This window comes from Lytechinus pictus, chromosome 4, assembly GCF_037042905.1.
Source record: "Lytechinus pictus isolate F3 Inbred chromosome 4, Lp3.0, whole genome shotgun sequence".
In the NCBI taxonomy this organism is placed as follows: domain Eukaryota; kingdom Metazoa; phylum Echinodermata; class Echinoidea; order Temnopleuroida; family Toxopneustidae; genus Lytechinus; species Lytechinus pictus.
Window position 1 is genome coordinate 18647205 of NC_087248.1, and position 27162 is coordinate 18674366.

Genomic DNA, 27162 nt, shown 5'->3' on the forward strand with positions numbered 1-27162 from the left:
CTGGAGATCCTCATGCAACGACGATGTGTCGTGTCGCACATTAATATTTCCATTACTCTTGAACATACTGCGCTTAAATTGTTTTCATGTCTATCCGTAGATCAAGTGTTCTTTTTACAGGTGGACAATGTAATACTGGTTCCCAAAAATATATCAGAGAGGAAGAGTAAGAACTTGCAGCAAAAAGATATGTTTGGGGGCATTTTCTTCAGAGTCCAAAGGGGAGAGTTGCTCGTGTGTGACATCACACATCTTGGTCGCATTGCCAATGGTCAGATTTCCTTAGCATTAGATTAGCCTTCTTGACATTCAAATGCACAAAACTATCTTAATATTTTCCAATCTTTGTTGATTTTTTTCTTTGATTGTTCTGTTTTCACAAGGGCACAACTTGTTCTAAAGCTTTCATTCTCCCTTTTAAAAAAAATCAAGGTGTGCACTTGAATAACTATTCATCCCCTTCCCTTCCACCATCTTTCCAACCCATCCATGCAGATGGAAAAAAAATGAAACAGCTCAAAAAGCATGATATATATATTTCCCAATGTTAGTCTTTCTTTTATTACAATAGCATGATAGTAGTAATAGTACAAATGAGCGAGCAAAGAAATTCAAAAATTCAAACCATCATGATAATCACAGAAACCATTATAGGAGCATGTAAAGAGAGATATATATATATATAGAGAGAGAGACCAAGACAGCCAAGTTGTAGACATGGACTTTAACACACATTAACAGTGTTGCAGAATACAATACATAAAATTGCAGCAAATTTTAATTCATTTATATCATTAGGCCAAAATTATTCTTTGAAGTACAGATAAAATTGTCTTCATGAAATCTACCAGGGTCAAAGAAATCTGTTCAACAGAGAAGAAGAGAACATTATTTAAGAATCGGGTCTAAACATTTACTTCGATTTGGGCGAACATTCAACTTATGGAAGGGTCGTCTCATACAAGTTCACCTTTATATCTTTAAAAGGTGTCTGGATCGATGTGCATGAGTGCATTCACTCAACTAACAGTTGTTAATAGTGGTGTATTTCATCAATATTTCAATGGGGGAATCAAATTTCTATCATTCTGCAAGGGGAGGGGGGGTAGGAATTAAGTTGATATGGTCTGGTAATCTTCTGTGGTTGTGAATGAAAATGAGGTTTGATTATTGATAAGTGAAAAAATGCATTGTTAATCCAGAGTTTATGCATGTAATGCTATAGTCACATATTTTTTATGTATATTGTGTGTTCCTGCTCTAATGAATACAAAACCACATCCCAATTACATGACGCAAATTTGAACTTGAAAGTTACATTATCATGAATTCAGTTCGCAAGTTGGTAATAAATGCTGCTTTTACAAAGCAAAGAGCGAATGAGTAAGTAACGCCCTCATGCTGTGCGTGTGAGTAGGATATGCCTACCACAGCTGTTCATGCTTTTGTGCGCAATGTGCAACCTACAACACGACAATAGGAGCAATCATAAAGACAATGGCCCAAATTCTAATATCCAATTTAACTATTAAAGACCATAACTTGGTGCTAAAATCATGGGAAGCCAAAAATGACAAAATTTTGTTTTCATTGTATGCTTCTTATCTGAATAATTATTTGAATAATTTGAATGAACTGGGCATCGAATGTGCTGGTGAACTGAACATTACTGTTAGAGACTCTTTTCACAATGTGTTTTCCATAGTTAAACGGTTAAACCACAACTTAAACCAGAGTTTTAATTAATCCGGAGCTCAGAATACGGGCCGATAACTTATATAAATGTGGCTGTAGCATTAAGGAACTTCCGTGTAACCCTCCTTTTTGCTCATACAGAAAGATAGATTAAGCCTTCCACCACATATAATACATTAGAAAATAAAACGAATGACTCAAATCAAAAGAAATCAAAATATAGTAAACATAAATGAATGAAAATCCTACATGGTAGAAAACAAATATTGTCCAATAGGACAGTGTAAATAATTATAAAAATGAGAGTGCAATCCAAACAAAAGTAAATATTTCAAAATATCATTCATTGTATTGCTCAAAACAAAATAATTGGTAACAAAAATGAACACTTCATATGAAAACAATGCGGGATGCAAACAGACTTTGGTCGCCGAAACTAAAATATGAAGTACCAGTATGATAACACTATGTTAAGCAGAGCCCGCTGGGAGAAGACTTCGGCACTGAAGCAGCTAGCCTGGGTAAATACATGTATGACATTATTGTATTATTATTTTCATTATAATATCACTGTCCCAGAGACCCTCTCTATCTTTCCTTTTCAAAAAAGGACACGACACCATGATCCATATTGGTATAAATTATTAAAGTTTCTTTTCCTCATGTAGATCACAAGTCAGAATTTTTCTTTATTGATATCCATAGGTGGATAAATACATTCTTTCAAAAAGTTATACATGCAAACGATTTACCAATTTGATACAGCAGATGTTACGGAAGTTGCTACAAAGCCATTCTCATTCATACAGTATATTATTCTCAAAATAAAAAATAATCATGCAATTACAGGGTATCTAAAAAAAAATTTGCACATCAATGTGTCTAGGATAGCAGGGCCCCATCTTACAAAGAGTTACGATCGATCCATCCAATCAATCGAAACTGGAAATCCAACAGTGTCATAATTTTTTCAACAGGAAATTTGTGAAATGTCCTTTGTAAACAACAGAGAACACACCAAATTGTCAAGAAATCAATGAATTTATGGATATACATTCATATCTAGAACAAAGTTCGAACAAACATGCATTTTATATGTTGACTTTGCTGGCTTCCCATAGTTGCGTTTGATCGGATCAATCGCAACTCTTTGTAAGATGCAGCCCTGTATTGTTTCCTGGGCCCTGTAACAAAACTTTATGAAAATTCCTCCAGAAATTTTTTGATGAGCAACTTCTTGTCTTTTTCTCCTTATACAGTGCGTATCAAAAAAAAGTTTACACTAAGAAAAAATCCTGTAAAATTATACATTTGTAATATCCTGAAGATTTTTCCACATTTTAATTTGGTACAGATCCATTTAAGCAAATGACGATATAACTGTCAAAAAATATTTCCGCTTGAGTGAGCACCAGTTACTTTTGAAAAGTTAGTGAAAAAATGATTTGCGCAGAACTTTGAAATAGTTATGTGAATAAAAGTAGACCTTAATCATGAAGAACACATGGAATTTAGCTCGTAAAATTGATTTGAAGATATCTTTTACCTTTTTGAACTTGTTTCCTTGCCCAAAACACTTTGAAGAGTGCAATGCGCCCCACCCCACTCACTGATGCCATTGTGACGATATTTGCTTTACACTGAGCTGTGATTTACATGAAATGGCTTAGGCTTGATTTTCATTTTGTTAATCATTGTCAAGCTTGGGAAAAGTGTGGAGAAACAAGTAAATGAAATGTAAACCCACTTTAAACGATAAAAACTTAGTGAAAAAATGCTGGAGATGTCCGATATAAACTTTTTTTTCAGATTCAGTTACATGTATGTCCTCAGATCCAGCTGGCAAAAAAAGGGTAAAGGTTGTGCTTACTAAGTGTTGAAATTTCAATTTGGGTGGCAAAATTGTTCCAAAATGCTTGAATGTATCCATTTTATTTCAATAATTGACTAAAAGTGCAAGGGAAATGTATGAGAAATGTTTCGCAGGGAAGTTTGATTTCGCCCTTTCCCCTTGACACAGCGTGAAAACGAGCATTTCTGCGCAAACAGATTTATGCGAGCTTTACAAACATGGACAGTGCTCACTCAAGTGTAACATTCTGTCAAAACTTTTACTTTCAAAGGATAGATGAGACCCAAACCCAAGATTATATGTGAAAAAATTACCCACATGTATATTTTTTAATTCCCAGGGCTTTTTCAAAGTGTAAACTTTTTTTTGATACGCACTGTATAAGAGGCACCTGTACCCCCCCAAGAAAAAAAAATCCTGAAAAAGGTTAATGAGTAACAATGACACAAATCAAATTCTTATCACATTTTTTTATGGCACCCTGTATTTGAGCTGCCAACCCAAAATCAACAATACATGTAGCTCCAATGAAATAAGACATTCAAATTAATTAATGAAATCACTTGGCCTTTCTTTGAGCACATAGAGCGTAATTACACCCCCTCCCAATTGCATTGGAAAATAAGAGTAATAAATTTACATAGTTAATCTGTAAATACAGCACAGTTATTTTCTGTCTCTTAACAACATTATTAATATATTCATTGTATGTACAATACAAGTAAAAAAGAACTTCATTGATTGATTTATCTGTTATGAATGGGTCAAGTTCATCTTGGGGTGATCACATGCATTGAGCCTTTTTTTAATTTTAGATTCGACATGGACCCTTCCCCCCCCCCCCTCTTACAAAGAGTTACGATTGAACCAACCAACCACAACTACATGTATGGAAAGCAAGCAACGTCAACATCAATGAATGTTTGTTCAAAATATTTTCTAGACGTGATGTATAATCATATTTCATTGTTTCCTTAAAAACTCAGTGTGCTTCTCTTTGCTTACAAAAAAAATCATGTAAATTTCCTGAAGAAAAAATTATGACGTCGTTGGATTTCCATATAGTTTAAGATGATCAGATCAATCATGACTGTTCGTAAGACAGGGCCCCATACTCCGAAGACAGGAAGTGAAAATTCCTCTCAAAATATATCATTATAGAGGATTAAAATCGGCATGCACGTATAAGAAGTGATATTGTAGACTATATAACGTATTTAAGTATGTGCTATATATCCACTCAACGTATGCAGTTTTAGTTGTCAACATCTGTCACAATAGTGACTCACTAGTATGGGTCAAAGATAACAAAATATCGCCACTGAAACATACCCAGGAAGCAAGGAAAAGTGAGATTGATACCTTTTAAATGAGAAAGATCAAATCGACATTAATTACCAGTAGGTTCCAAAATTTGATATCCCAGATTCCTTTTGACAATTTAAGCTAAATGAGCATATACTTCTTGTTATGGGTTACCTTTGATTTGATTATTGTATAGATTTAGGAAATTTAGTAGGGCACTCTATAATGACTTTGCCTATGGGTTTTGGCATCAGGAGCATGTTCTATGAGCCCTCATTTAGTCAGTTTGGGGAGATCATGTTGGTACACGTTAATACATCACACATACTTCTTGACGTTATCCTCGAAAATATATCAGGGCCCTGCTGCAAATTGTCATCTATCAATAACATCTCAGAAACAAATTTGCATGTCCGTTTGACTTTTCCATTCTGTGGCTAATCAATAGACATATATTTAGACATTAACAGACCATGGTCATCTTTCTTGATATCACCCATGGCAAGAGAACGTGATTTTGCGGTTGTCGAACACTGTCTGAGCAAACTTGTTCAATGGAGAAGTGTCTTACGAGGGAAGTATGTGGCAAATAACCATGCAATGATCGTGATTATTTTTTACCAAATTGCTAAGAAAGCATAATGCTTAAAAGCAAGCAACCAGTGGACCGAAGGCTTGTGGTCCTTTCCGAGGGACCTGGTAATGTGGATTAATGTCTTACCAATGGGCACTGGTGCATCACGTTGCTCTACCGAAGTTATTACGCCTCCTCTATTCCGCAAATTCTGTTAATTACTTTGTGCTGATATCAATGCAATGAATTTTCCTGAATTTGGATGGTTGGAACTTTTCTTCGGGGTAGGCATTCTGCTGCACTGCAAAGGCTGAAAAAATGTTTACCCTGTGGGATTAGAGATTGAGTCTGTCAAGGGTACTGGCACTTTCAATGAAGAACGTGCTGTGTTTGTCATTGTCAAAGCCTGGGCGATAACTGAACTTCAAAGTCGACAATGATTCTTAAGGATGTGTCACATATTAGCCTTACTCTGGGACGAGACAGTGATAGAAAATTCCCAATGTACAAAAAATTTGACACTTTTGAAAGTTTTTCACCAAAAATGTAAATATATGTTCCTATGTACAATACAGTTCATACTCAAAATTACATATCTGCTATCTCACATAATTTACATAGCATAATTACACGTCATAAATCATAGCTGGCCAAGCCAAATGTAAATAAAATACCTTGCATGACTATCATTAAATAGAAATATATATATCAATCAGTAATTTAAGCCAGCAAAAAAAAAGTCATCTGCTGAGAACAACACTTGTGCCTGAAAGTGTTGAAAGAATATTAAGCTGTAATATAATCAGAAGGATCCTGACTCTTGTATGGCCACAATCTTTTTCAATTTCAAAATACTATCAAAACTATTGAAGATTACTATACACACACAAAAAAGGAAGTGATTCTAATGATCTATTATAACTACGATTGAAAGGAATACCTATTATGAAAGTGAAGATGATTTAATAGAATATTTGATTATATGAATGTATTGATTACTATCTATGGTGAGGAAATAAGTTATTGCAGTTACTTGTATTTTCGCACTGCCTTAAAATTGACGAACAAGGATGTATGCATCTTTTATTGAAAATCAATTGTGTTTGGCCAAATGAAGTGATATTAAGAATAGGAGAGGCAAAGGTTCAAATCTACAATTATGAAATATCAAGTTTCATGCATGTTGTAAAAAAGTGGCTTACAATATAATAAAAAATAGAAATAATACACTTTCTGACTTTGATTTGAATAATCTCCTAAGCTTCCTACCCCCCTTCGCAAAAAACCCCCAAACAATGGAGGAAATTATTACGTTATGAGGGCACATTTGAGCATTGTTTGAAATAAATTTCAATCTAAATGCAATATAATAAAATATGGTTGCAATGTGATACTGTAACTTTATGACAACATCATACTACTAACTTGATAATGCAGTTATATCAAATAGAAAAACTTAAAGCGATTTGTAAAACCAGAGACTTCACCGCTTTCCATCATAGCCATGAAACTGCGATGATGCAAGAGTACGGAAGCTTTGCAATACAAGCAGCTTGGCTTTTCCAGGAGCTAACGCAAACTCAAAAAGAAAATTATCATCAGCAGCAAGATACATGCTTAAATAATGTACTTGTCAAACCTCCAACAGTGCTAGGCATGCTCGTTGAATGTTTTATCGACCTTAAAATTAATTATAAAATCAATTTTTAGATCATGCAACATGGACCATCATCATTGCCAAGTCTAGAAATTATATTCCAAGTTTTCTCAAATGATTTCCTAAACATGGTTTCGGGTGCTTTCCTCAATCTTACAATCAATTCTAAGATCGTTTGGTTGGCAAAACATCCTCTTGTACGATTTGTAAATTGTTTCTCCAAGAAATTCACATTTTGTTTACATGTATTAAAAGCAAGTTTTCTTAGTTCCACATCCAGTCGCAATAAGCTGTTAGTCTGAACCTAATGACCACTGAGGAGGTTCATCCAGTTGGTGTGACAAAACATGAAAATGTCTTTTAACACAAAGCTGGAAAAATTCACCGTTTTTGTGAGATTTTTCCGGCGACACTGCAAGCTCCATCGGACCTACTCCTAAGCTACAACCAAAGTGTGATGAAGCTCACAGCATTGCAGGCAAAAGCTTTCAAGGATAGACGATGTCTTCTTGGACTGTGATAAAAAGAACGTTTCCCTCATATCTATACATATTCCCGGGCGCTAAATCAAAATGCTCAGTGACTGATCTTACAATTGTTTTTTCTGATTGATTGTACACTGATTCAATGCAATCAATCATAAAAATAGTTTGATGATCAATTGCAAAGTTTTGTGTTACAGAGTCCTGAGCCCCGTAACACAAAGCTTTATAGCAAATGATGACAGGGCTGATATTTGTGATTGATCATACACAATAATCAATGCAATTAATCGTAGAGATCAGCCCCACGATCAATTGATAAGCTTTATGTAACCGGGCCCTGGTGATCTTTCAGGCTAAACAGCAATATTGATCATCAAAACCCTACGATAGCAAATGCTCTGAAAAAGATACGTCTCCGGTTTTACAAAAAATGAGCTCAATCGTCGTCTGACCACTCTGCCTCATAATCGCTAGATACTTGACTGTCCTCGTCGGAGCTGAGTTCGACCGCTATACGACGTCGTAGGATGGCTTCTACGCTGTTTGGTGCGGGTTCGCTGTGTCTCTGCTTCTCTTCTTGTACCTCTACTTTCCTAAGTTTCATTCCTGAAAGGAAACCAAAATAAAATTCCATGATGAAATAATTGTTTTAATGACATTTTCTGTACTCGCTCATTTCAGGGGGTTTTTGACATAGAATCAAGTGTGACTTACAGGTAAAAGACAGTAGTTGCAGCAATTATTTCATGAGAAAGTCTTTTAAATCAAGGTTAATTGTCAAAATATTATCATACATGTACATCTAGATTTAGGTACAATAATGTCAACTTCTCTTTGCAAAATCATGAAATCTTAGCCCAAAATTGATAACTCTGATGATACTAACGCAGAAAAGCATATCTGAACAGTGTATAAATAGTGCCTCGAAAATACCAAACATTTGATGGAATTCAGTGCTTATTTTCGCATTTCTCAGCAATTACCTTTTTCTTCCAGAGGCTGTTTGGCACATATTTTTTATTTAAACATACAAACACTTTGTTGGTAATTTCATTGGATTCTGTTCGAACTCATTTTCAGATTGTCACCACAACAGGTATTAATCTTTGAAATTACAAATTCAATTCCAAGTTGAATTTTAGTACGTGGCACATTACTCAATTGGCCAGATCACACAACACCATGGAAAAGTAAAGTCAAATTTCATTCATTTCTTAAAGAAATCTCTACAGTACTCAGTGATGTTATGATTTTTTTTTCTCTCTCCTAAAGGGAAAAATCATCAATTTGCCAGATCACACAACACAATGGAAAAGAAAAGTCAAATTTTATTCATTTCTTAAAGAAATCTCTACAGTACTCAGTGATGCCATGATTTTTTTCTTTCTCTCTTAAAGGGAAAGTTCATCCTGATTATAATTTGATTTTAATACAAGCAGAAAAAAGACAGACATGTATGAATGTATAAAGAATAAGAGATATAAACTGTTAAGTTTTAATTTTGTGACGTTATATGCGAGCAGCTCACCCACATGCAATAAAATCATGAAATTAGAATTCAATTAATTGTATTTTTTTAATGTGTAAAAACAGCATTTGTGATTATATACTGAATGCACAGGTAAAATCTTTAACTTTTGTTGGGGAGGGGAGGGTGGGAGAGATTACTTTCAGGATTTTTTTTAATCAGAATTAGACGACATATTCAGGAGCTGCTAGTTCACATGTCACAAAATTCTTTACTTTAAATGCTGAACTCTCTTATACATTCATGAATTATTGCAAAGGATTCATTCATATGTTCTCTCAATTTTCTGCCCTAATGTAGGGCGAACTTCCACTTTAGGAAAGCAGATACATCTCACAGAGCCAAAGTAGCCATACAAACCTTCTTTGATTGCTGCTAATAGATCACTTCTTGGATCACTGGCTTGTACTGGTGGCGGCTTGTTGGGCGAGTTGACAACAGGACTAGTATTGTTGGGATTAGCAGCCGAATCTGGTTGAATGGATGGTAGCCTGAATTGATCAGGGGGTGGTGGGGGTGCGGCAGGGACATTGTTGTTGGTGACAGGTGGCTTCTGAACCTGGATCCCACCGATGGGCGGTGGAGGAGGCGGGGCAGGGCCGCCCACGGGGGGAGGGGGAGGTGGCGGGGGAATGTTGTTTGGAAGTGGCTGCGACAATACTGGCTGCGGCGGCTGGGCGGGGGCATGGTTATTCATCATGACGGGTTGCGGCGGCGGTGGCGGAGGTGGGAGTTCGCTCGCGCTCGAGTAACCGGACGTCCCAGAGCTGAGGTAGCTCTGCTGTTGAGGCACATCGGGTGGCGGGGGTGGTGGCATCATCGGGGCGTGGTTGTTCATGGGTGGTGGTTGTGGTTGCTGTTGCTGGCTGGGCGGGCGCGCTGGCGCCGGTCTAACCGGCCTCAACACCACATCCCCATTCATGGGAGGCTCCCCACCCTGCGATACCGGAGGAGGCGGTGGACCCTGTGTCGGTTTCCTTCGCATCGACTGACCGTTGATGCCCGAGTCATCGGATGGCGTACTGGAGATAATGGAGTCGGAGTGTGATATCCGTTGTTTGGCTGGATCTTGGTTGACCTGGTTCGATGATATATGGGTGTTTGTTATACTCTGCTGCGGTCTCTGTTGTTTAGCAAACTCTGCCCCGTCTGCGTACATCTGATAACGATTCTTCCTCGTATTGACAGGGACCTTTGGCACTGAACCCTTGTCTGTTGCTGGCTTCTTTTGCTGTTCAAAAAAGAAGAAAATACAAATATATTTTGTTGACTGATCCCATTTTCATTTAAATACCTTTAAAATGCAAACTAAACCTCATCTACAGTATATCTCAAATTCAAAATCAATACAAAAGTAATATGGCAGTTGACATCATTTCCACCTTTCCAAGGCTGACATGTCATTGTTCTATAACATGACTCAAGAGAACATTTTCGTTTTAGCAGATCTTTAATTCCACCCATCCCATTATACTATTTCAACGAATCCGAACTTGGATAGTTCTTTAGATGAATAATTACGGTAGGTGGATAGGGGGCAGAATATAGGAGTTGCTTTTGCTTTAATATGTCACAAACATGTGTATGTGTTTGACCAAGGGTGTAATCACCAAAATGGGAATAATGTAAGAGGGACTGGATGAAATAGCACAAAGCATTACACATATTGGATATGAATGAAAGGAGAATGGACCATGTCTGATTAGACCAAATGGGAATTAGACTAGGTCAAATTAGACCAAGATGGCAATTTATCAAAGAAACAACTGTCACCAAAGAAATATCCACAGAAGAACAGTAAACATACTCTTCTCCTCCTCTTTTTCCTAATGTTATTCTCGATGTCTTTCCGTTGTTCGTTGCACCATCTCTCGAAGAAGAACTTGGGATCTGTGTAGAATTTGAGACCGTCTTTTCCATCCTCCCTGCAATCGATGAAGAGAACGAAAAACAAACATGTATTAACATCAAGCGTAGAGGAAATTGACATGACGTCAATCTAGATGTGATCATCTTTTTCAGATACGATATTTAGACTCGGCATTCCCGTGCATTATTAACTACTTTGCTGGTTATGGATACATGTAACTACAAAGTTATCAATACATAGTTCATGCAAGACCACCATTTATAAATATGTAGTATTCCAGGGTTGTATTACAACTAGACATACCGCTTTTGTTTATTATTTGAATAGCACCAAGCTCTCTCTCACCCATGTGTTTTAGAATTAGAGTATATGGAAAAACAAGCTGTCCTAGGCTGGCTGTGTAAATGTATTTGAGTATTGAAGGCTTACATGTACATTTATTAGTGTTCTATCCTTTGAAACTGAAAGATTTTTGACTGAGGATTATGTTCAGGCAAAGAGATTTCAAGTCAATGTATTGTGTAAAACTCTCAGGAAATAACATTTATCAGTAAAGTTATGGTCATGTCTCAAAGTTAAAATTTTGCATAAAGCAGCGCTTCTTGGATGAATTCAAGAATATTCGTAGGTCAATTAACTTTTGTTTAAATCGACCTTATCATTCACACATGTATATTATGCACAAATCAATAAACTATTTTCAAAACCTCAGAAAGTCAATGTTGTACAACCGAAAGTGTTGTCATCAATTGAAGTGCAAGTTTTCTCCTCTTTTATTAACAAGTATCGATCCAAACAAGTTTCATCCTCTAATCCCAAGACAAGGATTACCTGAACACATTTAGCATTTCTAAAGCGGGGATTGGATCACTTTGGTGATAGAGGGTGGCCAGGGCTGGAGGGCGTGTCTCTGGTGTAAGCAGCATAGTGTCTGGCTGCTGAGAACACTGGTATGGCGTAGGGTCCTCATCCAGGAAAACTATTCCATATTATTTGTGGCAGCGGTGGGATTGTAAAGCATGTGTTTGTTTTAGATTCATTATTTGGGGATATAACTTTCTTTAAAGGTATATCTTAGTCATGTAAATCAATCAAATAAACTATGAATCCATTAATGGCTGACAACAAAGATACCATGATGCTGATGTGAAATGAGTGACTGAGGAAATTTTTGATTGGAAAAATGTGTCCCTGAAGTACCAGTACAAGTTCAAGATACCTGTATCATGCATGTTACATTGGTGGAAAGCATGTGCTAAGCATGTGCTTTTATTCAATGAGGTCAATTCTATAGCAAATGTCAGAGTATTCATGCCACATTTAATATACCCAACTTAACCAGACACGAAAAGAATTTGTAATTATTTGTTCACCTTCTCATATTGCAAAATGAAACAAAACCCAGAAAAGATTGTTAACAAAGGAATACTTGGCAACGACATGAAGTGTACATGTAGCGTGGGAATATTATGATTTTTGTGGCAGTCATACACTGGTATTATGTTGTACACAAAAATATTCCAATATCAAAACTGCTGTTAGCCCAAAATGGAAAATGAAACAAAAATAATGAACAGAAACTAATAAACTATACAAAGTCATGAAAAAAATCTGTTCAATTGATATTAGATTGGACATGCAGCATTAAAAGATATTTTGAATGTTTCATTTTCTCATAGTTTTAAAAAACAAGATCAAATTTGTGACCAAACTCTAGTAAAAATTTCTTTCTTTTGTACATGTATGTTTGGCAGTTCAACTGCAGCCTTTTTTTAGCAATCAACGGAAAGACACAAGAAAGCTTGGAAACGATTTTTATCCTCTTTTCTACACCAAACCCTCTTTTTACAGTGAAAAGTTTATGTAGACTGGTAGTAGGAGCCCAATATTCAATCACTATCTCTCCCCTTCATATTTACATTTCACTTGACCGAACCCGTGATTCTATTGGATGATATTTACAGACCACTTGTCCAGATTGAGGAATGTGAATATGGATTAACTTTCCTTTTTTCCCTTCTTTAAGATGTACAGTGTACCGGTATTCACCCAAATAGGGTTTCTTTTCACAAAGCATGTTTATCAATAACAAATCCAACATTTCTATGACAAATTCACTATCAGCTGTTGCTAATAAAAGTATATTAGTAGCCTTACATGTACATGCATCATTGTTAATACACATGTATGTAAATAAGTGTTTTAATAAAGCATGCCAACTGACTGCCCATCACCAAAATAACCTTACGAAAGCTGACAATATCAAGCAATTATTGCAAGCAGTATTGCACAACCATCAGACAACTGTCTATAGAATATGTTACCACCACAACATCTACATGTATTTCGATAAAATATGGAAAACACTGATTCAAGTGGCAACAGTGTAGAGCTCCCCCAATGCGACAGAGTGGATATAAAGTGAGAGTGGCACCATACATTTATTTTCATGTTAGTTTATAACCACATGCCTATGGCCAAAATACATGTATTGAGCCAGTATATAAATCGGTAGAAGATATATTTCAGGCTTCATAAAATAAATGAGCAATTTGTGCAAACCACTGTAATATTTGATCATGATTTTCGATATCACAAAACTGGACAGGTCAAAGGTCAAGACCTCTGCCAGATATCATAAGTCCAAGGGCTAAGTTTTTTTTGTTTGTTCTTTACACAAGATTTATTGAAATGGAGTTTGATGCCTTTTGCCTTCAATTTTCACCTCTTACCACTAATGTGAAATGGTGTTAATTGAGAATTTGTGCAAACCACTGTAATATTTGATCATGATTTTCGATATCACAAAACTGGACAGGTCAAAGGTCAAGACCTCTGCCAGATATCATAAGTCCAAGGGCTAAGTTTTTATTTTGTTCTTAAGACATAATTTATCTAAATGGAGTTTGTTGTCTTTTTGCCTTCAATTTTCACCCCTTACCACTAAATAAGAAATGTTAATTGAGAATTTACTCTGCAATCTGCCAAAAGCGAAATTATTAGCACACATCTATATGGCTCACCATAATAAAGGGTTAATAAAATGTCTATTCTTGTAGTCAGCAAAGGGGCCATTTCATAAAGCTGTTCGTAAATTTTGTATTAAAGTTAAGAGTGACTTTAAGAACGACTGGTTATCCTTTCTTGTGGTAAATGATATTCACTATTAAATGTTCATTGGTGATTGTTTAGTGCGTAAGAAAGGTTCACCAGTCGTTCTTAACTTACATGTAGAAACAGTTTTATGAAACACCCACCTGGTGTTGTAAATTGCTGTGTTGCACAAAGCAGACCCCAAAAAGGGGGTGCCTCACCCCCCAGCCCCCCACCCCCCTGAAGATATGTGATGAATCCTGGGTAACTGGCCCTGCAGGCTGACTGTACAACCGCAGGCAGCACGAAAAAAAAAAGGGGACATTTTCCACCGATGCCACTCTCATTTTAAATAAACCACTCTGAAATGAGATTGAAAAGCCCCCTCTACCTGAACTGGTTGAGCAGTGATAACTTTGGCGGCTTCTCGCATCTCATGTACGTCTCCCTCATCGCCGACGGCATGGTGGGGGAGGAGACCACCTCTGTCTCCAGGGCCAACGAACTTTTGAAGGCTTTGCGCATATGAATGTCTTGGAGGGACACTGATGGATAGAGATGGAAATATATCGTGGAAAGAAAAGAAAAGAAAAGGAACAAAAAAATAATAATACAAACTTAAAATGTGATTTGAGATACAGAAAAGCTCAAAAACCAAATAATCTTTGGATAGATCGTAAATTCAGAGAAAGCCCGATGGATAATCATTCCAATGGAAGGAAATGAGATGCAATGATAACAATGAACATTTGTCGGTAGTTATATACTTCAAAATAATGCTGCACTTTTTTTATCATTATTATTTACAAATTTGAAAAAATACACCTGTAGTTGGAAAAGGAAAGACAATGTTATGGATTGTTATCAACAATTTGAATATAAATATGGCAATAAAGAGAACATTAATATGAAACCTAAAGACAAAGAAATGAATAAATAACAATGAGAATGATAAATTTGGGTTATACAGTAACTCATGACATAATGATAATCAAATCTGTTGAGAGAAATTGAATCAATAAAAAGGAATAAAGTTTAACAAACTTATCAGTCACAAATCAAATTATGTTGCAGGAAAGACAAATGCTTTCTGAAAACAGGATTCTGTTTTTTCTCTTCATTCCAAATTGGTTTGTATTGACCCAAGTGGTTATTTACAGGGGCTTTAATTTTGTTCAGCTTTTAATAATATTTTGGTAATTTTGGAGTGAGGCAGGCATTTCCCCCCCCCTTTTTTTTTTTGGGGGGGGGCTATGTTTAACAATTTACTGCCAAAATCAGCAACATTGGATAAGCTCTATCATTGCAATAAATGGGAATATCCAGGGCACCTTTTCGAGTTTCCAGTGCTCTTCTGTGCATTTCGGGGCTAAATCCCCCCCCCCCCCGCCCATGTGATTTTATCCCTGCGGTGAGGGACAGGGGCCACTAGCCCCATGTGTATATTATAATGAGAGTCAGAGACTGCTATGTATTGTACAAAGATGCATTGACACTGCAAGAAAAAATGGCATACCATGTTCCCAATTTCAACCTCCAAACAGCTACGTGCACTGCGCAACTGAAAATACACATGTACACTGCAGTAGACATTGTTGCAGGAATATTAATAGTTAGTGTTTCAATGAATATAGATCTTCAGTTCTCCTCTTCAAGAAAAATGAGAACATGACTTTGACATTCATACTCAGGAAGGATGAAACTCTTTACTTTCATTATATGTATACACAAAATTAAATCATTTTGCTTTCACTTTTCAAAACGTTTTTATTTCTTCACAACTCTTTCTCTTTTTCTTCCACAATTGGTGGAAAATGTTTACAGTTTAGAAGGTATTTCACACTTTTCATACACTATTTAAAAGAAGCTGCATTCATTATCTTTTCTCTAATCAAAGGCCAAGCCCATCCCAACAAAAAGTTGAAATGAATGTACAATAAAAATCTAACAGGAATAACACTGAACAAAAAGGTTTATCTCATTAATCATTACATTGGATGTATTAAAATTAAGAAATATCTATTATTTTAGAGTTTTGCTTGATTTTAAAATGTGGTTGAAATTTGCACAGATCCTGGTCGATATACAAATGAGGGAACTATATGTATGTTTCATTATTTCTTTTTAACACTTTTATTTTTTTACTATGTATATGAAATATTTATATTTTTTCTTATTCCTATACCAGACCATGTTCAATTTCCACTTTATTGTTTGGCAATTTATGTAGGCCTACACAAATCTATTATAAAATTTGAATCAATTTTATTAAAAATTTGTCATATCTGCAAATATTGAAATATTCTACAATTCATCAGTAGGCCCCTATATTTCTTCTGAGCACTTCCTTTCTTTCCTGTAGAGTATTAAAACATGCATAGAGGATACCTCCTAACCTTCCAAACAGAAAAAAAGGGGAGATGATTTTGTTAATACATGTACAACAGTTGGAAAGAAATAGCATTTCATACATGAGTGTTTATCAAAATTATCAATAAAATAAAAAAGCGGTTTTTTTTAAGCGCATGGAATGATCGAAATTGACGCTTAAGCATGTTTCCTCAAACTTTAATATTGTTGGAACCAAAATATGTACATGTACATGTACATTGTAGATTACGCTTTGTGTCCTGTGTGCTGCGTGCATTGTGTGCGTCACGCTATAGCATTAGACCATGGACTGAGTGGAATACCAATCAATTAAACAGATGTGGAAAATGTCAATTTTCATGGCAGATGCCAGATGTTTTGGAGATCCCATCTCTTCACCTTGCAACCTCAACCATATCTGATAGCTATTAAAAATAAAATGAATGCTCTCTGGTCCCAACAGACATGTACACTGACGTGAACATGAAGAGAGTTTTCACATGGAATTTTAAACCCATTCCATTAGGACGAAAAATCGTGCAATGTGAATGGGGCATATGTAGAAGCCCAGTTGTAGCAAATAAACACATAGAAAAACCCTGAATCGGTTGCATAGGCCTATTAAAGTCAAAACTGATTCAGCGGCCACCTTTAGAGAAGGACCACCTGATACAGATTCAGTTTCCAGGCCCCTTCAACAGTATGTTTACGCTTTAAAACATAACATGTATACACCAATTGATAGCTATCCATCATCAGAATGAAAATACTGAAAACACTTGTCTGAAAGGCTCAAAGTTCACAGGCAACTCATTCAATACGCATTATATATTTCCCATGATAATCTAGTACTCCAGACAATAAATTAGGGCTACATTTATGCTACATTAAAGATAAATTCCAGTTTTGGGGACGATCTCATAATAACTTTTTACGGAATTTAATATAATGATCACCAAAGTGTCTGTTTGTATGAATAAAAAATATGTGCCAAAGGATTCTGGAAGAAATTGTGTAATTGCTGAGAAATAAGCAAAATAAGCGCGGATTCTGTCACTTCCGTCTGGTCTTTATTCCAGCAATAATAATACACTGTCCCACGTGTGCCTATCTGTGTTGGCGATCTTCAGTGTGATCGTTTTTTAGCTTATACCCCTTTCATAAACCCAATTATGCGGCTAATAGCAGCATAGTTTGGTTGTAAAATCGGAGGAGGACAAAAGTTATCCGCATTATTTTGATGCTGCAATTATCCGCATAATAGCAGCATCGAGACAAGATTTTTAGTTTATGAACGTATTTCCAAATAATGCGGATAATTGCCATGGTGCGGTCACAAGGTCACCCTTTTCCAACACAACCGCATCGGAGGGGGCGTGTCCAGGTGTCATGACGATTATCCGCCTTTTTCAGGACGGGCGCTCGTAAAAATAATGCGGATAATTTTCGGAGTTTGTGAACGCAATTTTTATTGAATTATCCGCATTACTATTAGGCGGCTAATTGGAGGATAGGTTTATGAAAGGGGTATTAGATATTATGATTTCACAAAGTTCAGTTTATGTAACTGTACCAGATCTAGATCCACGATGATAAAGTAATACTCAACCTTGGTTTTACAGACTTTCTCACAAAATCAGTATTTTACTGCAAATACTGTCATTTAGCTTTAAAGGTGTACATGTAAGCCTATGAACTGGCATTTAGACCTTTTTTTAATTCTCAAAAATGCTTTTTCTTCGTGAAAGACTGTCTCAAAATTCATATTATAAAGAAAAAAAGAATAAATTTTTATATGCAAACAAAAATTTGGCATATCATAAAAGGATAGAAAAGTGTTAAGTTTTGAGCATCTGAAAAACATCCACACTTTGAATGCAATTATCTCAAAATCATGTTTTGGAGGCCAGGCGAGGTTTGTAAAATCACCGAAGACGACATTTGTAAATCTACATCTGAAGAGGATATCAACTTCGTGAAAAAAGAGACAATGTCTTGAGGGGGCTTTCATAATTTAAGTGATATTTCAACCCTAATATGAGTTGATGTCAACTCCATTATCAATTACAGTGTATGAATATAACATTCCATCTTCCTCCACCCTACCCCCTCCCCCATCCCCTTGACTACAATTCCCATTCTTCTTGAACTCAAGTTGCTCAACTGTATTGGTCAGAGCTTGGTGTCCTTCTGATGCCATAGACTCCAAATGAAAATTAATTTACATTTGTACCTTCTCATTGGGATCAAATTTTTGCATCAAATTATACAAGTAGGCCTACACATATACATGGGGGTCCATATTCTGTAGTCAGGTTTAATCCAAACTGTGATCTATTATTGATAGGCAAAAAGATTAATTTATCAGCTCATATCACTGTCAAATTATTGTTAAATTCTGTCTTGGATAGATATAAAGACAGTTGTCTCCACCATTTTTAGGGAATAAGGAAAGAGAAGAAAGAGTATACAAGGTACTGTAGGCAAAATCTTGATGTTTCTGGCTTCCTATAAATTTAGCACAGAGTTTACACCAGGCCTGGTCTAGGTTCAACCCGACTTCAGAATATGGGCAATAAATTTCCCATTTCTCTACATCCATTTTAAATATGATATTTAGAGATTAAAAATTATCAATCTATTAAAAAATGTTTTAAGCCTCCCAGGAAAGTTGAATTGCTATATTCAATTTACAATAAAACAAAAAACATACATCTACATGTACTTTGATCAATATTTTTAGATATAAAATTTTTTTATTTTAAAAGATTTGCTCCCCTCAATATTTTCCATATTAATTTTTCTCACACTGATGGCATGAGATGGTCAGTACATAAAGGCCTAAATACATGTACTGTACATGTACACGTGTGCAATTGCAAGCTAAATGCAAAAGTAAACAACAAATTTATGTGGCAATACATTTAAAACCACCTTGTTCTTTAGGCTTTATCTGTCGTAAATTCAAAGTTTCTGAATGCAAAGTTGGACCTTGTTCCCCAAAACAGGAAATTATATTTGCAAATGATGTCACCTACATGTGATTTTGTCACTTTGCTTGGCAACTCAAAAGTTTTAACATCAAACTTCCAAACCTATTGCACTGAATGCAATGATAGGATATTTGCTACGGTAAAAAAAGCTAGATTTTTTTGTTTCATAAATTAACATGAACAGGAACAAATAGTCCAGAGACTCCAGACCAAGTCCTGAAGTGCAGATCAGGCAAATAATCATGGAAATTAATTCAGACTAATTGGGACAATAATATAAAAAAATAATTCATTTTCCCCTTAATAAAAGAATAAAGGGCTTTCAAACAATAGCACAAAAACTAGACAAATTAAGGTAAGATTTATTAATATTACAAAGTTTAAAATGATTACTTTCGTTTTCCTACATGTTAGCCTACATGTTTTGTACATGTGCACCATAAACCTGCTCATACATATACATGTACTTTACATGAAGATGAAGATGTGAAATACATGTACATGTAGCTGATGTGCCTGTGATTCAGCCTAAAAACAGGGATACTTGTTTCTTAACATAAAACTACATACAGTGAAGGGTACAAATGATTACCCTAGAATCCGAGTGATCAAAAGTTTGTCACCCGGAAATACGTTCGAGCTTTCAATCTTCATGGTGCAGCCATGTGTAAATAAGAACGGTACTCTAGAGCCGGAGAAGAGATTCGATTTCCTGGACTAAAGAAAGGTATTGTAATACCCATAAGCGATGTCTTCCTCAACTGTCAACGACCAAGATTGGTGCCAATCTAATTAAAGTCATTGAAAGGCTTTATAAGAGCAGGATCTTTGATATTTGAAAGAGTACAGCAGAGACAAGGCCTCTTTCAATATTAAAGAGAGCCTTTTAGTATTCTTGCCTTCAAAACTTCCTTTTAATACACTTTTTCCTGAGTAATCTACTTCTATATATTATATATTAGCTTGACTGATTGTTTGTTCTCATGTATTTGGATGCAGTATGGTACTGTTTGTTTATGTTACTTCTGTAAATATTCTTAAACACTATCTTGCACAAATTCCTGATACAGCACCCGGGGGGGGGGGGGGGGGCAGTCAAATGTATTGCTGTATACATGCATGACCAAATTATTTCCAAACACCCCCTAAATGAGTTTTTTCTCTGTGTGCAAAATAACCCCCTAAACAAGTTTTTCGCTGGATTTATTTACACATTCTGTCCCCTATTTTTTTGTCGCCAGAATATGACCTCGGGGAAGTAAAAATTGGCAATTTCAATCTGTAGCATAAATGTGTATAAACCAGTTTGTTTGTTACTAAAGCAGGGCTTCAAATCCCCTGTTACAACACAATTTTACAGAATACCATACAACAAATTATCCCAAATTGTCATTTTGATAAAAGCAGAAAAATCAACACGTGGGTGACAATTCAAAATCAAATGGCCGATAAAGAGGTTTTGATATTGGATTATGAGATCATCAAAACCACAAAATCCCAGTTCCGCAATTTGAGAAATGGACTGTGAAGTGATCATGGGAAATTTATCAATGAACAAAATATTTCATTGATTCTGTTATTCTCCTACGTGCCTGTATAAATAGAGGTCTCTATCTCAAATAAAACAGATACTACTCTACTATGTTACAAATCTATTTTTGCGATTCTCATGATTGTGTTTTGCATTCAAATTTGCACACAGACCAAGTACAACAATGCGCTTTGTTTCTGAATATTAAATACCATCCAAATGTTGGTGAGATGAGGAATTTGCTCAGTAAAAATCAAATTCGATGTTTAAAATTTCAAGCACATATTTTAAGCCGTCACTGTAAAAACTGTTGTTTGAACTTTTAAACAAGTTGTTTTTATTGTTTAAAAGTTCAAACAATAGCTGTTAGAGTGACAGGCTTATAAAACAAAGTGATTAAAGTTTCAAACAGCATTACATGTATTTTCCCAGTTTTTTTCCAAGTAAAAAAAAATGTGAAAAGTTATGAATATTTACTTGAAATATAATTGACTGATTATACTAAAAATTGAGTGGCATTACAAGCAAAAAGGAAGTACTTCACATCAATTCCCAAAGTACATGTACATGTAGTAAAGAGTGATTTTATTATAATGAACTCAAACATTCTTACATGGAAATGTATCTTTTTTTAATAACGCATGAAGACTTCAACTTCAATTGAACTTTCAAGTGATATTATTCTTGAATATTCTTCTCTGCTTTCAAAAACAACTTGATAAAAAGGGTGTACCCCCTTCGAAAATGATATTGAGCAACTTCAGTTGCTCTTGACTGTTAGGCTAGCTTCAAGGGGTTTTGTGAATATTCTTGCAGTAACAATATCAGAATATGCTATACATATTGGTTGGCAGCTCTGTGCTCTCAACACACATTTCAGATTGACTAGGATATTTAAATATTTATATGTCATTTTTTTAACTTGATGGCCACAGAGTAGTTAACGGCTCTATTTGATATCTCCTTATTTAATATTATAAATATAGATTAATAATACAATTTGCAGTAAGGTTTGTCTTGCTACATGTACATATTTTGACCCAAAAAAGTTTTGATATCCAACTTTTGTCTTTCTTTTTCTCATGACATAAAGTCTCATTTTCTTTCAATGTGAAGATGAAGAATATCCACAAAATCTTGTCTGCAAGTATATCACAGAGGTGGATCAGGGGAGCATTTCATCAACAATTTTGTCCGACAAGTTGTCAGATCTGACAACTTTCCTCGATTTTGATTGGCTGAGAAGCAATGTTACTGTGGTAACTGTCGGATGAAATAGGACTTGTCGGATAAATAGTCCGACAAGTCCTCTCATGAAATGCTCCCCCGGTGTGGATCCAGAACCAGACATTTACGAGGTGCAAATTTGTATTAAAAAATTGACAAGAAAATAAAAATGTCATATGCAAATGAAGGATATTTCATCTTTTAATACAGGGTGCGCAATGTGAAGGCATTCTACATGGTGCGCAATTCTACTTTCATATTTTACTGGGTGTGTCTGCAAGGGTTGGACTCGATTATAAAGTAATTGATCAATTACGTTAATTAATTACATTTTTTGAGTAATTGTAATTGTAATTTGTAACTGAAATTATTAAAGGGAAAGAAATTGTATTTGTAATACATGTAGAGCTCTAATCTATTGCATGAAACTGTATCCTTTCTCATAATAGGGAGGAAAGAGGAGACACTATTGCTATAAAGAAGTACACAAAATGGGTGGCGTTACAAACAAATAATAAATTGATCTGATTTATGACTTATAGAAAGAAATTGAATTGTAATTGAAAAAATTAATTGGTAATTGTAATTGAAAAAAATGAAATTTCATTGAATGTAATTGAACATTTATTCAATTACGTAACTGTAATTGAAGAAAGTAATTGAGCCCAACCCTGGTGTCTGCACCTTCCACTCCCCCCCCCCCCCCATACATTGATAGTCCATGCCTGTGGATAATGGTAAGATGACCCTTTCACATGTCTGTCTTGACATTTATCAACTCCTGAAACTATAATCTATCTGCCTTGTTTTAATTAAACTACTCTGTAAGAAGAGACTCCAAGGGTATCTTTGATATAAAGACTGCATTCAATCAGCTCTTTCTTTGATAACAGAAACAAAGTTTCAAATGCATACAATTGGAACCATGTTGCATTCAAGCATTCTATTTTTGTCAGTCATGAAAATTAACATCTTTTTATTAAACACTTTGAGAATAATGTCCTCTGAAAGGCAATTATATAAAATCATACATGTACATGTAGAACTTTGTCAAACGCGGCCTGAAAACAATATCTCAGTAATTATTCTAATACAACTTGAATCTTCTTCCAGTTCAATGTATTGTACATGCATTTTGTTCAAAGTGCTGATGAAAAATTGATTTGATTATTATTAAAGGCTTTCCTGAAGCATCCACATTTTTTATCCCTTTATTTCATTTTTTTTCATTTTTTTTGGTTTTTATTTCATATCTATTCATTGATCTTTTCTCATCTTTATCATCATTCATTTGTGTAAATGTATATTTTACTTTTCTACTTTTCATATCCTATTTTCATTTCTTAGTTATTTATTTCCTCATTTACTTTAATATATACATGTATATTTACTTCATTATCATTATTATTATCATTCTTATTTTTTATTGATCTTATTATTCCTTTTTTGGAGTGAACTTGTACATTCTGATTCCCTATTAATCCCCTCAGATATACAGTATACATTTGAACTGGCACTAGCAGGCAGCTTTACTTGGAGATACTGTAATTAACGTGTTGTAATTATCAATGTAATTAATGACTCAATTACTGTACATGCTGCCTTCATGTCCTACAACATGACACAACATTGCACATGATTGCCTATGAAAGTTCACAGCCCCCAAAATGCAAAGAACACCCCTTGTTTTCATTATTGAAGACTGACTAGAGAGGCATCTGAGATGAGGTCAATGACCTCAAGCAATCGCAAACCTATAGCTTCAAATTACATAAGTGGTAGCATGTTCTCCTTCTTCTCCCGGATTCAAAGACTTGAACATCATTAACTTCTTTTATGTATAAGCCAATATAATTGGATGGGCAAGGTGAATAGCAATGACAAAGTAAAATATGCTGCATCAGAATTTATTATTTATTACTGAAGGCATTTATGAAATGGGTCCTTATCTATTGAAGATTAAGAAATTAAGATTATTAGAAAATACTATAAAACATTACCAGGAATAAAACTACAGGTACTCTACTACTGTTTTTTTCTTCTTCATAGCCCCCCAAATTGCCTTTAGATATCCCCTCCCCCCTCCTAAAAAACAACAAAGGATTGTTCTAACAAAATACCTTTTCCCCTGAATCCCCTATTCTAAAAAGATGTTCGCATTTTATAGCAAAATCAGAACTATCTTTCCAATTATGAAGTCTTGAAGTGGCACCACACTGGGCAGCCGTAAGGCAATCAATGGAATGGATAAAGGGAGAAATATTTTAGAAATATGAAACTGCCTCTTCTGTGATTTTTCAGTAAAAAGGTTTGAGGACATGAGATATCCACATTACAGCTCGAAACCCATCCAAGTTTGCATTCCAGAGAGAAACCACAAGTAACTTGACAATGATAAGTTTATGAAATTAGGCTACTGTCACTCTCATTTTTTATGGTGAGTTCAGTCATGATACAGCCGAAGAGTCACTGATCTCAAATTGAAACAAAGATCCATACATGTACATGTATCATTATAGAGCATATTATTTATGGTGAGTGGAATATGATTGCTACAAACTTCAAATAAAACTTCAATGTGCCTTTGTTTTCAGTTTTATTTTTCACAGCTCACATTCCTGGTGACCATTTCATATTAAAAGAATCACTATTGCAGAAAATTTTAGGTGGTTTCAGACCGCTTCGAAGTTTGTCAGTTCCAGGTATTTTGGCAATGTGAAAGCAAATTACGCGTAATCTCCCCGAAAGAAAATACCTGCTAGGTACTTGTCAAAATTACGAGAACTTTCGCAAGGGATTTTTCCAAGGTCGCAGGTGTTTTGGCAGTGTGAAAGCAAATTACGGGAACTTTTAGCCCAGTGTGTAGTTGGGCGCAGGCACCGTGGGTGGCTGCTGAGCTAGCGACTTTGAATCTCGCGCCTTGCTTGCTTTATATCAGACCATACAGCACATGCTCGTAACTTCAGGAACCTATATTACAAAGGGTATGTTTCAGGGTGTCGTGAATGCGAGAATAATTAACAGGTATTTTTTAGCCTGAAAAAGTTATCGTAATTTAACAGGGATTCTTGTGAAAGAGGCAGTTTGAAACCACCTTTTTTATTATGGTATACTACTGTGAAGTCAGTGTCTCTGCCTGCAGACTATGCAGGGACTAAGGGCAATTGACAATGTAGCCCATATACATGTAGCAATTAACCAAATGAATTACTGATTGGTTCAATACAAAAGTTAATTTGGAATGATGAGAAGAGCTCTTTGAAATAGCCCTGTATAGAAAACCTGCAACACCTTTCACAAAATATTCATGACTCCAATACAGTATGCCCATTTTTAGAATGATTAAAATCAGTAGGCCTACTTGTTCAAAATTGAGGGTGAGTAGTAAAGCTGTAATAAATCTACAACATTAATTCCCAATAGCCAAGGTACATGTATTAAAGTCGCTTTATTATGACATCTTAATTTTTGTATTTGCTGGTACTTTCTCTCATCATTTCTACAAAGCACTGTAGGGCCTACATTCATACTTTCAGTATGAATGAAGGTGAATTGTCTTTTAGCAAATTGGCAGTAAAAAAATGTTGGTCACAAGAATGGGTGGTTACACTCTCATGCTGACAGATTTATGTGGCATGTTGGGCTGAAACTTTAAGCAGTGTTGCTTGATATATATCTTGACCTGTCACCTGATTTCCACAAGGGACTGCTTTCACAAACCTATCGCAAGTTCATTTTCTATTGTCCTAGTATGAATTCTTTATACCAAACAGATGTTTTGAGTAGGTATGTAAGTCCTTCAGAAACTTCAAAACCAAATGACTTTGACCATGAATAGAAGTGTTCATAGACTCTGTGATTGCCCATTACTATACAAAGCAATTACGTGTGCTTGTACATGTATACCCCTGGAATTCTCCATCGCTCCGTAGAAAGAGATCCCTGACCTGGCAAGGAACCAAGCAGAATGTAACACTTCCCAGCAAGACAAAGAATAACATGGTTCAGAATTGCTTTAGAGCCAGTTTCGCAGTTTCATTGTCTTTATCAACAGCCTCGTGAGAATGTGCTTTTAAAATTCGGTTTTGCATTTTGATTGAATTTCAATTTGTATTTATCACTTGAAAAACTTCAGAACAAAATGACATTGGCCATGAACAGAAAGCTGTATATAGCAATTTTGTGTACTGCTGTTCTGTATTACTGATTGATGTATTAAAGAAGCAATGCAATTAATCATAAAAGCAGCCCTACAATCTATCGCTAAGATTTGTGATTGTGAGTACAGGACCTAGGGTTGTGTATGTTCCATAAAGCCCAAAAACAATTTGTAAGGAAGAACAAATCACAGGCCACAGTCCTCTCTGATAAACAGAATTTCCTTTCAATGTTTTTTCCAAAATAAAAAAGAACCAAAAACACTTCTGCACATCCCTGGGGAACACCAATGGTGAAAGGTCAAGATCAACAGGAAGGACATGACTGACATCAATTGAAAACTAGTTTCACCAAGACAAACTTGTTCTTCAGGGCAACATTTAAGTTTTTCCTCAGAGGTTTTGTGATAATAATCTCGAGGATGACCTGACCTAGATTAAAACTCACCTTGGTCCCTTGTAGCATCCAACTTGGTGACCTTATCTGACAGCTTGTCAATGCGGTCCTGGAGGATGTTCGCCCTCCCGGACAGTCCCATGGCCTCCCTGTACAGCTCCCCGAAGATGTCCTCAGCATGCTTGCCAAGGTTGCTGAGCTGACGGATGATACTTGATAGAGTGTAGTTGGTGACACATTCCAACTCGTTCTGGATGCCCTGGCCAATGTCCACACGACTGACCAGGACAGGCTCGACCTCTCGCTTGATCAACGGCATCGCGGATCGGTCATCTCACTGCTAACCTATGGTGGAGAAGAAAGAAAAAGTGGATGAAATGTGTATGAATAATGCAAATGTGCAATTTTCAATTAATCATCAATGAGAA

General features: G+C 35.7%; 1 protein-coding gene across 1 annotated transcript; it reads right to left on the reverse strand.

The window, feature by feature from the left end:
• Positions 1-2027: 2027 nt before the first annotated feature.
• On the reverse strand, positions 2028-14613 carry LOC129258898 (actin-binding protein WASF2-like). The gene is made up of 4 exons (XM_064098549.1): positions 14451-14613; positions 10904-11021; positions 9457-10327; positions 2028-8174 (listed from the first exon to the last, which is right to left on the reverse strand). The coding sequence occupies exons 1-4, from the start codon at positions 14582-14584 to the stop codon at positions 8005-8007; spliced, it is 1293 nt and encodes a 430-aa protein (XP_063954619.1). The 5' UTR covers positions 14585-14613; the 3' UTR covers positions 2028-8004.
• Between the last annotated feature and the right edge of the window lie 12549 nt (positions 14614-27162).